The sequence below is a fragment of the Sciurus vulgaris genome (genome assembly GCF_902686455.1).
Source record: "Sciurus vulgaris genome assembly, chromosome: 17".
NCBI lineage: Eukaryota > Metazoa > Chordata > Mammalia > Rodentia > Sciuridae > Sciurus > Sciurus vulgaris.
The window spans coordinates 36,615,820-36,633,552 of record NC_136478.1 but is presented as its reverse complement, the minus strand read 5'-3'; the positions used below and the strand labels follow the sequence as shown (position 1 = coordinate 36,633,552).

The 17,733-nt window shown below is 31.0% G+C and overlaps 1 protein-coding gene across 2 annotated transcripts in view; it reads right to left on the bottom strand.

Annotated features, from left to right (window-relative positions):
- The window catches only part of ITFG1 (integrin alpha FG-GAP repeat containing 1), a 264,804-nt gene that overhangs the window by 105,234 nt on the left and 141,837 nt on the right, over positions 1-17,733 (bottom strand). For both annotated transcript variants that reach the window (XM_079117640.1, XM_079117641.1), the window contains 2 exons: positions 12,381-12,475; positions 9,175-9,347 (listed from right to left, as the gene is read on the bottom strand). In XM_079117640.1, the coding sequence (XP_078973766.1) occupies positions 9,175-9,347; positions 12,381-12,475 (268 nt within the window). The remainder of the gene's footprint in view (positions 1-9,174; positions 9,348-12,380; positions 12,476-17,733) is intronic.

The following is a 17,733-nucleotide window of genomic DNA, read 5'->3' as shown; positions in this document are numbered from 1 at the left end:
TAAATCTCAATTCAGCCTTGGCACTTCTGTAATCAAGGTAGTTAGCAAACTGAACAAAGATATTTTTTGTGGAACATAGCACCAAGAAAAACAGAAAAAAAGGGTAGAGGGAAAGGTAAGGAGCACAGACCTAAAGGTCCTTCATTTGTTCTAATATTAGCTTCAGAAAACTTTAATAAGCAAATAAAAAACAGAAGAGGAGACATAAATAATAAAGTAATAATCAGACTCAATATACTAATATTCAGAATAGTATGTATACAGTACAAATTCTGTATCATATGAGGAGGATAAATGAGGCTTTCTGCAACAGAAAAATCACACTAGTACCAAATCTTTTACTAGCAAAACTAAATATTCAAATTTAGTGGTAAATTATCTTAAAGGATAATAAAATAAAATGACTTCAAATGTAGAAAGATCCTAGTACTCAGTCAAGTTAACATTCAGGCTAGAGGAAAAATTGCCAGACAAGTAAGATCTCTGAATCTATAGGCTCTTCCTGTTTAAAATTACTTGAAAATTTATCCTGAAAAATCACATATATTTAAGAAGGAAAGACAAGACGTTCAATGTTAATCAAAGAAACTACCAAATCCTGTGGCCAAACAAATAACTACAGTAACAAAATGTGAAAATCAGTCAATCAATCAACTGATGATACTGAATGGAAAGTGACCACAGTTGGGAGAAAGAGAACTGAAAGCATGCTACAATTTTTGTTTCAGATTAAATTTGGTGGTTCATCAAAAATAAATTTTAGGCATATGTGATAAACATTGAAATATAACCACTATAACAAAAATGGATAATATATTACCCTTATTAGTAAGTATAAAAGGAAGAAAACGGCAGAAACAAAGGCAGAAAAGAAGAAAAGGAAACCAGAAAAAGCCTAACAAATGGAAAACATAAAACAGCAGGAATAAATCAAATAATGTGTGACCATATAATAATAATATTAAATAATTAATGTAATGCTAAACACATAAGAGCGATGCTATGCCAGTCAGTGCTGCAAGTTCTTTGCATATATTATCCCATTTAAACCTCACAACAAGTTTATGAGGTATCACTATTATTATTATTAATGAATTTAAGCCTTAGAAATGAACGGGGTAAATCAGTTTCTATGACCAGACAGGTAACAAATTTTGGAGCCACAAAAACGAAACCAGACTTCACATACCAACCTCTTAAAAACTGAAGTATAATCCTTCTTTGAAGGGGTTAAATTCTACCATTCACAGCCACAGATTAATATATTCAGTTTAAAAAAACTTCCATCATGTCTCCTATTTAATTCAATGTAAAGATTTTAAGATTCATCTATGTTGCTGACGACTCTGGCTTTTTTTTTTTAATTGATGAGTGGTATTATATGAATATAATATATATACATCATATTGCTTACCTATTTTTTTGGTTGACAAATGTTTGATCTCTTTTCAATTTGTTATTATTAGGAATAAGGCTGCTTATGAATATTCTTTTGTAAGTTTATTTTAGTAAACTTAACTTTTCATTTCTCATATAAATATCTAGGTGTAGAATTGCTGGATCATAGGGAAGGTATGTGTTTAGCTTTATAGAAAGCCACAAATTTCCTAAAATAATTATGCCATGTTACATTTCTATTAAAAAATGAGGTTGAGGCAGGAGGATCTCAAGTTCAAAGTCAGACTCAGCAATTTAGTGAGGCTGTAGGTAACTTAGGGAGACCCAGGCTCAAAATAAAAAATAAAAGGGCTGGGGATGTGTCTCAGTGGTTGAATGCCCTTGGGTTCAATCCCTGGTACCAAAAAAAAAAAAAAAAAAAAAAAAAAAAAAAAAAAAAAAAGTATCAGTGTTTCAGTTATTCCATATCCTTACCAATATTTTGTGTTACTGGTCTTAATTGTTTACTTAAGAGTGGTCTACTGGTTTTAATTGAACTATAGTGGTATAAAAAAGTATATGGTAATGTCTTTAACAGCATTTCACTAATTACCCATAATGTTCAAAACTTTTTCATATTTTCTATTGGCCATTTGCTTTGGCACCTTTGAAAAGAAATCAGGAGCTCATATATGTATAGCTTTATTATTTGTCAACACACTGTTCTGTTTCATTGCTTTTCATAAGTAGTTTATGTGAATACCAGGGTGTTGATTACTTCAGCCTAACAGTAAATCCAAAAGTCAGGTAGCATGAATTGTCCATCTTGTTTTCTTCAAGATAATTTGGTTAGTCTAGGTTCTATGATTTTGCATCAAAGTAAAGAATCAGCATATCAGTTTCTGTAAGAAAGTTTGTTGGGATTTTGACTGGAATTGTATTCCATCTATACATCAGGTTGGACATTTTAGCAATATTGAGTATTCTGCTACATGAATATGGTATGTTGTTTCATTTCTTTTAGGTCTTCTTTACTCTCAAGAGTGTTCTAAAGGTTCAAGAACAAGTAAAGTTGACCCATGATGATACAAATCAAAACAATGGCTGGGGGTTAACTAGAATGGAGGCATGAGAGAATTTTCTGAGGTGAAGAAAATGATGATTAGGGTGTTAGTTATATCATCAAAACTCAATAAATTATATATTTAAGACCTTTGCATTTCACTGAATGCAAAAATTTTACCTTAGTAGAATGATGTAGCAAAGTTGCAAATAAAACAGAAAACAATGTCTGGTAAATGCTGAGAAAAAGAAATAGTGTAGAAATTATATTACTAAGGAGGAGAAAAAAAAAAAAGAACTCAAGCTTTAAATGGAAAAAATTTCATTAATAAAAGGAGAAAGACAAAACAGTCATATAGTCTTATGCATTTAACAACTAAGGGTACAAAGATATAAACTAAAAATAGAAGGAGAAGTTGATAATTGCATACTTTTAACATTTTTAAAAATACACAGAGTAAGGGTATGTAGCAGATTGAAATAACATAATTAACATGAGTGATATTTCAAATAACCATTCATTGATATTAAACTACCAGAAAAATCTCAACAAGTTTGTGAAAGTCACGCACAAGCCAGATTTAAAAGCACTACCTTTAAGAATAAAGAACAAAAGACCCCAAACCCAAAATAGTAATAGTAAAAAAAAAAAAAAAAAAATTCCCCAAACACACTTGTGTGAACATTTTCAAACACTTTGCTAAGTTTGTGGCTAAGACAAATTTGAAATTAAAAAAAGAACAATTAAAGCACCAAAGCTGAGTATATAATAAATATTTAGGCATAAAAATGCTTATTAGAAGCTTTGGAGGGCGGATGACAGGCCTGTAAGCCCAGCTATTCCAGAGGCTGAGGCAGGAGGAATGAAAGTTTAAGGGCAGCCTGGGAAATTTAGCTGGGGATCTGTCTAGTCTAGCAAACTGGAGGCCCTGAATCTATTATAGCTTATTAATCAAAGTAACTAAAGAAAGCAAAATGAAAAATAAAAAATAAAAAACCAAAACAAAACCCCACTAAAACAAAAAAAAAAAACTCACAAAAACAACAAACCAAAACAAAATGAGGCAAAACAAAACAAAGAAAAGAGAAAATAACCTTAGGAAGGAAATAGGAAGAAATTAAATATAAAAACAATAAAATAATCAAGGAAAAATTTATCTTATCACTGAAAATAAAGGTATTATATGTTTTGAAATCTTGTTCTGTTCTGTTTCATCATTACAGAACTTACTGACTAAATTTCACTGATTAACAACCCCAGCTTCAATAGCAGTTAGAATTTATGGATAAATATTTTTTCTATAATGAGATTGCCTATTCTTTTACGCTAAAGAATTCTATACTAAAATTCTTAATTCTTTATTAAAATGAAAAATATGAGGGAATTGTTAGTTATGAGCTCACTGTAGCCAGGGAGCTAAAACATTGGCAGGAATCTGTAAATTCTGAAGGAGACATAGTGAACATTATTTAGTCTTATCAGCAATCAGTATTGAACACTATATAGTCTGTCAACAGTCTTTAATCAAACTATTAATAATTATTCATATACACTAAATGTATTGGCATAAAGTTGCTTCTTCAATTTGCTCTGAATCTACAGTTATAACTCCTTTATATTTCTAATATTGTTTGCCTTTTTCACTTCTTTCATCAGAATAAAGACATTTAATTCATGTCAGTGTTTTTGTTATGGTAGTGGTGGAATCACCTTTATTTTCAATGATAAGATAAATTTAGTATCCTTCCTCATTTGAGGTTCAGAAGCTACTGAATAAGACATTACAATCAGAAATAGTGTAAAATCAAGTCAAAAGTCTTATAAGATGCCCTACATTGTAAAAACCGACTTAAAAGAAAATGACATATTGAATATTTCTGGAAGCTTCATAATAATCACTCAGAAGGCAGTAAAAAAGCATTTTGCTAAACCCAGTGATGAAATAAATATGATTCTCAAATTCAGTACCCTTTTTAAAAATTTTTTTTTTTTTTTTTCAGTGCTGGGGATTGAACCCAGAGGCAAGCATGCTATGAACTGAGCTATATCCCCAGTCACCCTTTTTAATTTTGAGGAAGGAAACATTTGAGAAAAATGTTCTACACCCCCATTTGTAATTTTATAAGCAAAAATATTAAAATACTCTCTAGTCTTCAATAACTTGTTATTGCAGCTAATTTACCTACTTAGAGATATTTATTAACTAAAGATCAGTTAATGATTTTAGTCACAAGATTTAATGATGTAGGTTGTTAGGTTAAAATTAGCCTATCCTTAATAATGTCTACACATGCTAATATGGAACGGGACAGCAAACCAAGATTCACTTTGTCAAATGAACAGTGAATATTCCTAGGCAGAATATGAATAGGACTTTTTTTTACACTTTTGTTGCAAATTAGGAACCTAGTTACATTTTTCTCATTCATGAAAAAAATGGTAAATAATGTTATTTCAAAGAAATTATGTATGAAACACTTAAGTTATAAAATATAAAATCAGAGAGAAATTTGCTCTAATTTAAAATAATGAAGACTGTTTTAGTATATTTCATAGTGAAAATGAAAACAAAGTGACTAGAAATGTTCATATAGATCTAGGCCACTATACTGTAAATTCCTTGACCTTTAAAGTAAATCATGTAGACCATACTGTAACCTTTTCTTGCTGAGTCAGAGTCATCAGTATGAAGCCAAATGATTTTATAAAGCCAAGAATGCAAGCCAGGCCTGATGGCACATACCTGTAATACCTGGGGCTCAGGAGGCTGAGACAGGAGGATCCTAAGTTCAAAGTCAGCCTCAGCAACAAGAGGTACTACAACAACTCAGTGAGACCCTGTTTCTAAGTTAAATACAAAACAGGGCTGGGGATGTGGCTTAGTGGTTGAGTGCCCCTGAGTTCAATCCCTGGTACACATGCAAAAAAGAATGTAGATGAAAATACAGATTATAACTGACTGGGCAATTAGCTAACTTCAATAAAAGACCCCAACTATTACTTTCTTGAAAAATCTCAAATCCTAGTTTGCTTCTGATCATTTTCCATCTTATACTGGTGAACTGAATGTATATTACTAATATATTCAAATATCACCTCTGGTTTCTGAATAAATAACACAAAAGACTACATGCTTGCACATAATCTCCTTGGCAGCAAAAATTTCAATGAGAAACTGCTGCTATGTCATATAAGGATTGATACTTGCTTTGTCCTCTACAAGGCTCACAGAACTTTTGTATTTTGTCTTTAGTTTGCTCCTTTTCTTTTGTCAGAGTATCTTCTACTATCTGTCCACAACATCATTTGTAAATTCTGTGAAAAATGTATTTTTGCTTATCTAGCATTCCCTTCCTTCCAAATTTTTTTTCCTTAAACAGAAAGTACAGGATTTGGACTTTGAGAACTTTAGAGTCCCAACTACAAATTACTCCTGGGTACTATGAGCAGTTGTCTGAATTATTTATTTTCATATTTTAATATAAAGATAACACTACCTAAAAAAATTATAAGTACTAAAGTCACATTATAAACTATAGCTGTTTTCTTCCCAGCACTAATTAATAGGTAATATGCTGTATTTGGCCATTTATTTACTTGCTGTTTATCATGTTTTGGATGTTTTCATGGCTGATACCCAGACTCTTGCTTCTTTGCTGCCAACATGTTTTTCCTTTTTCTTTTTTTCTTAAAGTTACTTCTAGGTTTGACTCTCCTATAAAGCCTACTTAGGAAGGTGAAATTTGCTGTACAATTTTATCTACTGATTGACAATTTATTAATATCAATAACACTTCTTAAATATACTAACATTCTTGTTGTATCCTATGCTGGTGATATGAAATAGTAAGATAAAGATGAGAATTCATATTCTTATACATACTTAAATTCTCAAGAAAAATGCACTGAATGTACTTTACATAATGATAATTCATTAATTATAGCACTAGTGTTATACAAATATGTACTTATAAGCAAATAACAATCTGCTTTATGACTTTGAATTCAGAAAATTATCAAACAAGATTCAGAACATTATTTAAAAATGGCTTGTCAAGTTTGTAATAGAACCCTAATATCAACTCTAAATTATAATTCAGATTTAATTTGACCTGTGGCATTAGTTCATTTAGGGGCGCACTTAGGGGGAAAACTACCTGTTCAATTTTTTTGTATTGTTTTAGTAACTCTGGCTTAAAAAAACAAAAAGTGTTGAGAAATTCAAAAGGACAATAGTTTTATTAGAGATGTACTCAAATATTCTTTATAATAATTTATCTTTAAAGAGTTTTCCAGTTGCATACAAATACAGGGGAAATTAAACATCTTTTAGGTTTCACATCATAATGAACTAAAACTATTGTAAAAAATAGAATATTTATTATTGGCATAAGAGCACAATAATGGAACAATGCCAATTGGCCTTCTCTCAAAAAATTTATGTTCAGAGAATAACACAACATGACTATACATAGACTATAACAGTAAGCAAAGGCGACTGAGTGGCAATGGGACAGCAAGAGTGAAAGAAACCAGGGTTTTCAGTTTGTGGTGGAACAGAGGAAAAAAGGTGATCTCTGACCATGTTGTAGAGTCACTTATTGCTTCCATAAAATGTCATTAGTAAAGATATTTTTAATGTAACATAATTTTAAAGGTCAACTTATGACATATTAGGCATTTAGCTTAAATGAAAACAAACCCAACCATCTTCTTAAAATAATAAAACCCAAAAAAAAAAACCCACGGTTTCAGAATTTCTTTTATATTTCTTTTTACAGATGTTATAGGTTTTATTTTCATCTACATATTTGCTCCCTACTTTTATTTTCAAAGTCTGTAAAAGGAGACAGACTTTTCTCCAGGTAGAAACCCTTCAAATTATAAACATCAACCCAGTATTAATCATCAGCAATATAGCAGTCTTGAAATCATTTAAAAATCATAAACTGCTTTTTGATAAAAGCGAATTCATGTAGGAAAAGGTTCTCAGTAGAGACCATAACTTTTATTATTCTGGTTTCTAAGACTCTATTATGTTGAATTCTGGACACACATCTCCCTTTCAAGCAGAGGGCTATTTCTTACCTAGTGATTTGGCAAACACTGAAATGTTCTGAAATTTATCCTTTAATTATTATCTATCCCAAAATAACAGAAAAGAAACTCTGCCTTCTAGGCAGTTACTTTTATCAAAGTACCTGAACTTCATATAGAAAAGTATGACTTCCTTTGGTACCTATGGTTTCCCATACAGCTACGATGCTATTGATATCATCATTACTGAGAGGTAAAGGAATGTAATTTACATATTTGAAGGGAAAATGTTGATAAAGGACTTTTAAAGCAAAAATACAAATTCTTTGGGTATTCTGCCAGGGATAAGTAATTATAGTCCTAAGTGAACTTAAGATGTAATTTCTTATTCTTTTTAATAGGGTTAATGTCTAAAATAAAGCAATCTTACATTTCCTTGTTTTTATATGCCACTATTTTTTTAAAAGGAATAATATTCAGATTCAATTTAGAAGTTTTTTTTCATTACATCAGTTTGCTTGGCAAACACAGATTATATGTAAACTCCACAGAGCATAATGAACGTGATCCTGAAAAATTCTGTAAAACAAACGGAGACATTCTAATTTCATATCAAGGTCCTTACATAAGTTTAAGTATAGGTTCTTCATAATCTATAAAAAATTTTAGGGATATTTATTATGATATACATTTCTATAAAAATTGGATTTCTACACAATGTTACTTGGTATTAAAAGCAATAATAAGTGTGATTTTTTTATTGGGGCACTGCATTACAACACAAGCTTGGTAGTGAATGTGGAGCTGAATTATTACTAATTCTGGGGTCAACAAATTAATTAATGCTCAGAAAAACTATGGAGAGATAGATGATACAGGAGACAAGAAAGAATAAGAGCCAAGGAATACAACTTATTAAAAGATAAATATAAGAATAAAGTATTAAAATTTAGAATAGTCATTTATGGTATCTGTCAAGATTCATGTTAATTATGAATTCAACCACATTGGTTTAGCTATAGGTACTTCTACTTAAAAGAAAAAAAGTGCAGCATTCAAAATCATTGGTAATATAAATCTGCTAACTTCCATGTGTGAAAATAATATTAATAATCATACTGGAATTTTCAATGCCATTGCCAAATAAGAAACATGCATGAGGTACTGGGTTCGATTCTCAGCACCACATATAAATAAAAAGTCCATTGATAACAAAAAACAAGGTAACATGTACTACAAGTCCTATCAGTATGTACAGTTAGCTTACTACATTATTCATTTACTTTTATCTCAGTTGCACCAGAGGTACAATTTTAAAGTTGAGGAGTTTAAATAATCTGTCCAAGGTCACAGATACTGAAATCTAGGGTCTGCTCTTAACTATCATGGTCTTCAGTTTCAAAATAAAATTGTGGCATTTGTCTGTTATTTTTTTTTTTACTCTTTTAAAAATCAAATTTTGTTGAAATGAAAAAACTTTAGATTACTTAATCAATTTTGTTCTTAAAAAAATGAATCTGTGAAAAGGAACAGTTACTTTAAGTAGCTGGGAAGTTCAGGGACCAAATAAGGAAATAAGAACTGAGCATCATGATCTATACCTAAGAGACAATACAATATTTAGGTGCTATTAAGTTACAAATTGCCACAGTGAAGATATCTTATACGATATTTCTCAGTTGATTTAATTTTCATACCTTCCAGATGTGTTCCTTAATATGGCAAGAGCATCCGGATAGCCATCCATGTTGTAGTCTCCAATATGAAGGGTAATTGGAATTGGTATTTCAGTTGGTCGTTCTTCATGAACAAATGGTACAAAGCCCCAGAGTGTACCCTTATTATTGAAATCCTGTAGGACTGGAACCCACTATGGATAAGAGAGAAAGATGAGGTTTCATAGTTACCTTGAGAAAAAAAATGACCATTTGCAAAAGAAATGATCCATTAAAAGCATATTTTAATTATTTTCTTCACCTCTATAATATGATAGGGTATTATGATTTATTTTGATGAACAGGTTGTCTCCCTTAGAATCTAATCACTAGTCATCTTTGCTTTTTTACAAAATCTTAGAACCTTGGGACTGAATGGATATTAATATGCATAGAGTCAAACTGCACAATTTAAATTTGTGTAGGATAGAAACATAACCTCAAATGAGTATTACAAAGAAGTAAAGCAGATTATAATATCATCTAATACTAATGACCTTTCAGTAGGCCCAATTCAGGAAGGAAGTTCCAACATGCTAAGTCTCCCTTGATCTGCTGTGCCTCTTAATACATGAAGATTACTTGTTATCACCCTCAAGCCAAGCAGTTCACGAGGCTTTCCAAACACCATCAGGTCTGACAAGCTCTGTCTGCAACTGATACAAACTTCTCAGACAAGGAAAATGAATTGACATAAAAATAGCTATAAATTAAATTTTCACTATGTCTTTATTTCTATATTGATAATAGAAGAGAGAAAATAGGCTGATTTTGAAAAGAGTTCTCTTCTGAGTGCAAAAATATTCACTTTTTGATAAACTAATACAAAACTAAAATTAGAAATCACACTAATAAAATTATAGATGTGCCCCAAATTTGCTAAGAGTATGGATGTTGGCACATAACTTGGAGATATATGATCAATGTTTGGCACAGCAGACTTGAAATGGCAGGACAAACATGCCTACAGAACTTTTTTTGGACTTATAAGCAGGTGATTCATTTTTATGGATGCAAGCTAAACTGTATTACAAATGGCTTCTTGAAAAGGGTGTAGCAAATGATGTCATACATTTTCCAAAGAAAGTATAATTTGCTATGGAAAAAGAAAGAAAAAAATTAGTGATAAAAAGACATATTTTCAGAAAACGAGATTAAAAAATACTGGTCTGCACCTTTAACTAATTTTTACATTTTTTTTCAGGCAAAAAAGTATTATTTTGTTTATCACAAGAAGTATTTCCATTAAAACAACTGTATTATGGTCCAAAAAGTAACAAGATTTTTCACTTGATGTGATAGATGAAACAGTTCAACCAAGAACTGTGGCATTTATCTTCCTTCCTAGGAAGATATGACATTATAATTTGAAAATATTCTTACAGTAATCTGTCATTTCAATATATGCTATAATTACTAGGTTTGTTTATACCTATGAACTAGTGATTGTTAATGTGTTAACTGATTCAAAACTAAAAAAGAATTCCAGATAATAAAATATATGGGTATAATAAATGCTTTTAGAATGCTGACTGAATGATCTGTTTTAATGTTTTAGTATAAAATGTGATGTGGGGCTGGAGTTGTCGCTCAGTGGTAGAGCACTTGCTTAGCATGTGTGGGACACTGGGCTGACGTCTCAGCATAACTATAAATAAATGAGTAAAATAAAGGTTTATAAACATCTAAAATAAATTTTTAAAAAAGTGATGTTCATAGGGCTATAAAAATCAACGTTATTTTATTATTTAATACCCTACAAAAGAAAAAAAGTTCACTAATTCCATTGTCATAACCTATCATTCCCCTATTAACTCTCCAATATGATTCTCAGATTTCAAACTGTTTACCCATAAGGTAAAAAGTCAGCATGAGAAAATGAAGTAGATCTAGATACCACAGACATAAACAAGGTTAGCTTTAAAAATAGATATGATATTCTTCTACATCATATCTTTATTATAGCTTTATACCATTTCTTCTGGCATATAAAAATGCTAATAGTTCATTTAATTATAGAATTCCAAATGGGTTTTCTTTATCAGAAATGACTGCAGCAGTGCTTTCTACTTCAATGAATGAATAAAAATGAATTTAAATGTATATTATTAAGTTAGAGGAACAAAATTACTTAATTTTGTATTTCTCTTTGTTCTGATTTTTCAGATGTCTTTTCTAACCTTTGAAGATTTAAAAAACTTTTAACTTGTTTTCATTAGTTACACATGACAGTAGAATGTACTTTGATGTATCATATATAATGGAGTATAATTTCTTCTGGTTATACATGATGTAGAATCAACACTGGTCATATAGTTATATATGTACATGGGGTAATTATGTCTGATCCATTCTACTATCCTTCCTGACCCCAAGTCCCCTCCCTTCTCTTCACTCCCCTCTACCTAATCTAACGTAACTATTCTTCCTTAGCCCCGTCACACGCCCCATTGTGAATTAGCATCCTCACATCAGAGAAAACATTTGGCTTTGGTCTTTTGGGATTGGCTTATTTTGCTTAGCATATTCTCCAGTTCCATCCATTTATGAGCAAATGCTATAATTTCATTCTTCTTTAAGGCTGAGTAATATTCCATAATACATATATATCATTATATCTATCTACTATATATATATATATATATATATATATATATATCTCACATTTTTTTATCCATTCATCTGTTGAAGGGTACCTAGGTTGGTTCCATAGTTTAGCTATTGTGAATTGAGCTGTTATGAACATCGATGTGGCTGCTGATTTTAGGTCCTTTGGGTATAAACTGAGAAGTGGGATAGCTGCATCAAAGAGTGGTTCCATTCCAGTTTTCTGAGGAATCTCCATACCACCTTCCACAGTGGTTATATCAATTTGCAGTTCCACTAGCCATGTACGTGTATCTTTTTCTACACGTCCTTGCCAACATTTATTGTTGTTCGTATTCTTGATAATTGCCATTTTGACTGGGGTGAGATGAAATCTTGAGAGTAGTTTCAATTTGCATTTCACTAATTGCTAAAGATATTGAACATTTTTTTTTACACATTTGTTGATTGACTGTATTTCTTCTGTGAAGTGTCTGTTCAGTTCCTTAGCCCATTTATTGATTGGGTTATTTGTTTTTTGGTAAGATTTTTGTTTTTAAGCACATAACTCTTTTTTATGTTTTAAAAAAATGCTGATATACCTGCTTTGTTGCAGATCTCAGTAAGTAGATGGTGCTTTTTTGGCAGTTTTGATCTTCACAGCCTGGAAGTAAGTGATCCATTTGTCCATCTCCATCTGCCAAAAGAAACTTTAAGAGTTCATTAACAGCCACAATATAAAGTGTGTGTATGGCAGATTAAAGTTCCTATTTGTTTTAAGTTTGCATCAATCTCGATAAAACCAAAGAATTATTTGACATATGGTTTTATAATGAATGTGCCTCAATTAAAATCAAATCACTTGGCCCTTGGTACCTAATTTGTCTTGTTTTAAATTGCAAAGTTTTCTGTGGTTAAACGTTTCCTCAGTGTTGGAAAAAGATCTTATTTCAGGTTTTAATGTTAAAGTCATTAATTTTTTGAAAAGGTTAATTATTTATATAATTAACACTACTGCTACAGAAGAAAAATAAGCTTGTCAATAGTTACACATTATTACACATCATATTTTATATGTGAGCCTCTCATCTTTATACATAGTACCTTTGTTTTGTATGAACTTCAATCCAACAGCTAAAATATTCTCAGTACTCTGGCTTCCAAAAAGCAACCATTTTTCTTTAATCAATAAAAAAGCAAATGAAAAAAGTACAGGTTTTCTTTATAACTTTTTTTTTTTTTTTTTACAGAGTTCTACATTATTCTACAAACATCTCTAGATTACTGAGGAACCTGGAATCAGTTCTTTTTAGGCTCCTTCCTATGTACTTTATCCTTCCAAAGACAGTTCTTGCATATACAAATGCCATATGTCATTTTGCACAAATAGTATAGTATACTCTATATATTTTTTATACCATACATTTTTGATTTAATTTATCTGCGAGATGATTTCATATTGGTAAATTTATATCTGCCTGATTTATAGTACAGTATTAAATTATATGAATCTATTTTAATATAATTGATTCTCTATTATGTACAAACACTGGGCTGTTTCCAGTCTTTTGGTAATTCAAGCAATCTAAAAATGAACAAATTTATATAATCTTTTATACAATCTCACAAACATGTATAAAGTAGTATAAAGTAGTAACTTTAAAAGTGAGTATAAATTAGTTAAAGTAGTATAAATTCCTAAAATGATAATTACTCATTCAATCATTTATAGAATTCAAATTTTTATTTAATTTTCCCAGAAGAATGGGTCTCCAACTTTTAGATAGTCTTAGGAACTGAGGAACTCAGAGTATTAAATGGGTTACATTGATGGTTATTTGTAACATTAAAAATTAATTAAGACTGGGGGCTGGGGCTGGGGCTGAGCAGTGGAGCGCTTGCCTTGTACTCATTAGGCACTGGGTTCGATCCCAGCACCACATAAAAAGAAACAAAATAGAGGTATTGTGTTCATCTAAAACTAAAAATACTTTAAAAAATTAAGACTGAGAAATATCTATTAACAAAGTAAAAAATAACAAATGTAAAAATACTGCATGTAAAATAATATTTTCATGAAAAATAACTATTTTCCAAAACAAATTGCTTTTGTGAGAAGACAGGAATTGCCTGGCTTCATATCTGTCTTAACAAAGTACTATTGAATTTTTACATTGGTTTCACATGCAATTTATCAAAATATGTTGTTTTGGTTGATAAATATGAAAATATGTAGCCTTAATAGCCTTTTCAGAAAACTCTGGATATTATTCCACCATACCACCAAAATGCAACAAGTGATAATTTCTTAAAGGTTATTGTAAAGAAGAATCTAAAGCCATGCCATTGAAAATTTCCTGCTCTGTTAATTAAAATTCATTCATCTATATTTTAGATTACAAAGCAAGTCTTGGCAAATACTAAAAAAATTTAAAAAAATCAATATAATCCCTTGCGTTTCATTAGATCATAATGGAATGAAATTAGAAATCTTAAAATCAAGAAAAGCAATAGAAACTATTTAAACACATGGAGACTGAAAAATAGTTCTGAATTATGAACTATTTCATAATGAAATCATAGGAGCAAATTAAAAATTTCCAAACACAAAGGAGGATAGAGATACAACATACAAAATCTCCAGAACACTATGAAGGTGGTTATAAAAGCAAACTTTATACCTATTTGGGCCTACATACAAAAATCAGAAGATCCTAAATAAACGACTTGAGGATGCATATCAAAGTCCTAGAAAAACAAGAGCAAACCAATTCCTAAACCAGTAGAAGGAAGGAAATAATTGAGCTAAAATTAATGAAATAGTGTGTGAAAAAATGTTATGGTTTGGATACGAAGTATCCCATAAAAATCTCATGAGTATGATACATCAAAGCGTTTAAATGCATTATACTATCATGCATAACTAATACTGGGTGTGGTAGCATCTGCCTGGAAGCCTAGTGACTAGAGAGGGTGAGGAAGGAGGATTGCAAATTCAAGGCCATCCTTAGCAACTTTAGTGAAACTCTCAGCAACTCAGTGGGACACTGTCTCAAAATAAAAAGCAAAAAGTGCTGGGGATGTAACTCAGTGGTAAAGCACTCCTGGGTTAATCGCTAGTACCGAAACCAAAAATACAAAAGGAAAGTGTTTTTCTTCTTTCCCAAGCATAGAGTATTAAAAAGATATACATGGGAGAGTTGAGATTTATAAAAAGTATTGTTTGCTATTTCAACAAAAACATTCTTCAGTAAAACTATGTCTTACTTTCTTCCTCCTGCTTCTTGTTTTAAATAGTGTGAGTGTAGGTCAGTGAAAAATACAATGGATACTTGGATAGTGTTACCTTTTTGACTTGTGCTAAAATCAAAGCAGCTTTACCCACCATTGACAGTACAGATGTCAACACAGTGAAAAAGGCAAAAAATAATTTAGCAATTTTATGAAAACAGTTTTGACCTTGTGGACTGCCTGAAATAGCTGCAGGGACTCCCTTACAGGCCAAAGTTTGGAGCACATTTTGAGAATTATTGGCAGAGAGGCTGCACCAAGAACTGAATTATTACCTTTTTTTTTTTGCCAGTCTGATCTGTGAAAATGGTATTTTGTGAATTTTAGTTTTTCCATTAATGATAATGTGTCTTTCAATTGCCAGTTTGTAGAAGCCCTTCCCATATTAACAAAACTATGCTTTTGTCTGTGATGTATTAATATGTTCTCTTCCTCCCTTTCTTCTTCACTCTCTTCCCCCACCCCCTCTTCTTCTTTCTGTCCTGGAGATCAAAGTCAGGGGCACTTTACCTCTGAGTTACATCCTGGCCCTTTTCATTTTATTTTTGAGACAGGGTCAAACTAAGTTGCAGAGGATCTTGCATAGTTGAGAAGATTGGCCTCAAACTTGTGATCCTTTTGCCTCAGTCTCCTGAGAAGCTGGGACAATAGGCATGGGCCACTGTGCCCTACTGATACTTTCTTTTATGGCTTCTAAGTTTCGCTTGTAACGGATAAAGGCCTACCACACCACAGTGCTGACTATCAGCCTATCCTCATCCTTTTTCTTCTTGTATATTTGGGCATTAGTTTTACTTTTAAATACCTAAAATTTATTTTGATATAAAACGAGTTATGATCCTACTATAGTTCCTGCAGATGAAAATCCAGTTGTCTCAAACCAAGAATTATTGAATGAAAAAAATTATTTAATACAATTTTCAAAAAGGAAGGTCAAGATGGTTGGGGATGTGGCTCAGTGGTAGCTGCATGGCCTGTGTGAAGCCCTGGGTTTGATCCTCAGCACGGTAAAAAAAAAAAAAAAAAAAAAGTCCAATCTGTTGTATTTTGATCTATAATCAGGAATTCTGAGTTAAATTAGAAAAATAAATGAATGATTTTTGAATTATAGAACAGAACATGGCGTGACAGCTTGAATAGGTGATAAGTCAAAATGTCACCTTCCACCACCTAGAAAATTTACTCACTAATGACTGTAGAATCCATGAGATATAAATAATACAAGTAACATGACTATTAATGGGAGAAGGTTTTAAACAGAATTCAAAGTTTTCTTTAACTTTCAATAAGTAGGATTTAAGGCTGAAAGATTTCTATCTTGAGTTTCTAAATCTCCAAAACTGGCTAAAATAAAACCTGATTATAGGTAGAAATAACAGCTTTCCTATCACATTTGTCAAGAGACAAAGCAGATATATGATTGGTGATGTACAGAAATATAAAACTACATTTTCTTGCGATTCAAAGCTGGAAATACATATACTAAATTTAAAAAAAATTTCCAACTATTCATGTCTTCTACTTCTATCACAATATAGGAAGAATATAATAATATATTTCTCAGAAGAGCAAAAGAGAAATCGTAGGCACAGAAATACATGGAATATGACACAAAAAATTTTATAATAACCAGATCAGATGTTTTTATGAAAATTCACAATTTTTAAATAAGTAATGTACAGCATAAAATAGAAGGCATGAATGAAAAATACTTAATTTTTTAAAATGTTCATAAACCAAACTATAAGCAACAAGTGTTGTATCAATGGAAAAACAGAAAACAAAAAGAGGATCATATTATCTAGATTATAAGGAATAAGTTTAATTTCTTTAAAATATTTATGTTGAAATGACACAAATGACAGAATTATGACTATTTAAATTTATTATGCTTCAGATGTAAAACAGCATACAGGATGATTTATAAGTTATTGTCATACAAGTATAGCATTAATGTCCTCATATAATTGAAGACAAGTCTACAAAGTGCCAGAACTTAAAGGAATTTTGGTGATAAGAAATACTACAGATGAATATTGTTAAAGAATATGAACATAGTAAGAATAGGAAAACTGCACCCTTTTCTCTTTTTTTGAAAATTGAATTTTTCAGAAGATACTACTGGTTACTATTAGTAATTTTAGAAAGTATGAGGTGGGAAAAGGATACAGAAAGTTAACCACATTTGCTTTAGAATGTTTTTAAAAGAATATTATTTATTTTCAATTAAAAAAATGTTTATATTTATGTACTACAATATGTTTTGAAATATGTACCTGTTGTGGAATGGCTAAATCAAGTTTATTAGCATATGTAGTACCTCATATACTTAACATGTTTTGTATTGCCAACAATTTAAATCTGTTCTTTTACCAGTTTTCTAGTACGCAATACATTGTTATTAATTATAGTCATCATGTTGTGATAAGTTCATATGTTAATATAATATTAAACTTTGTGACTAGCCTGGTTGATGAAATAGGACTTTACTGATAATTTTTTTCCTTTTGTCAAGGTCTGAGATAACCATTCTATTTATTGTTCTGATTCAAATGACAAAACATTTTTTCCAGCTGGCTGTGGTGACGCAAGCCTATAATTCCAGTGGCTTTCAAGGCTGAGGCAAGAGGATCCTGAGTTCAAAGCCTTCCTCAGCAATTTGTC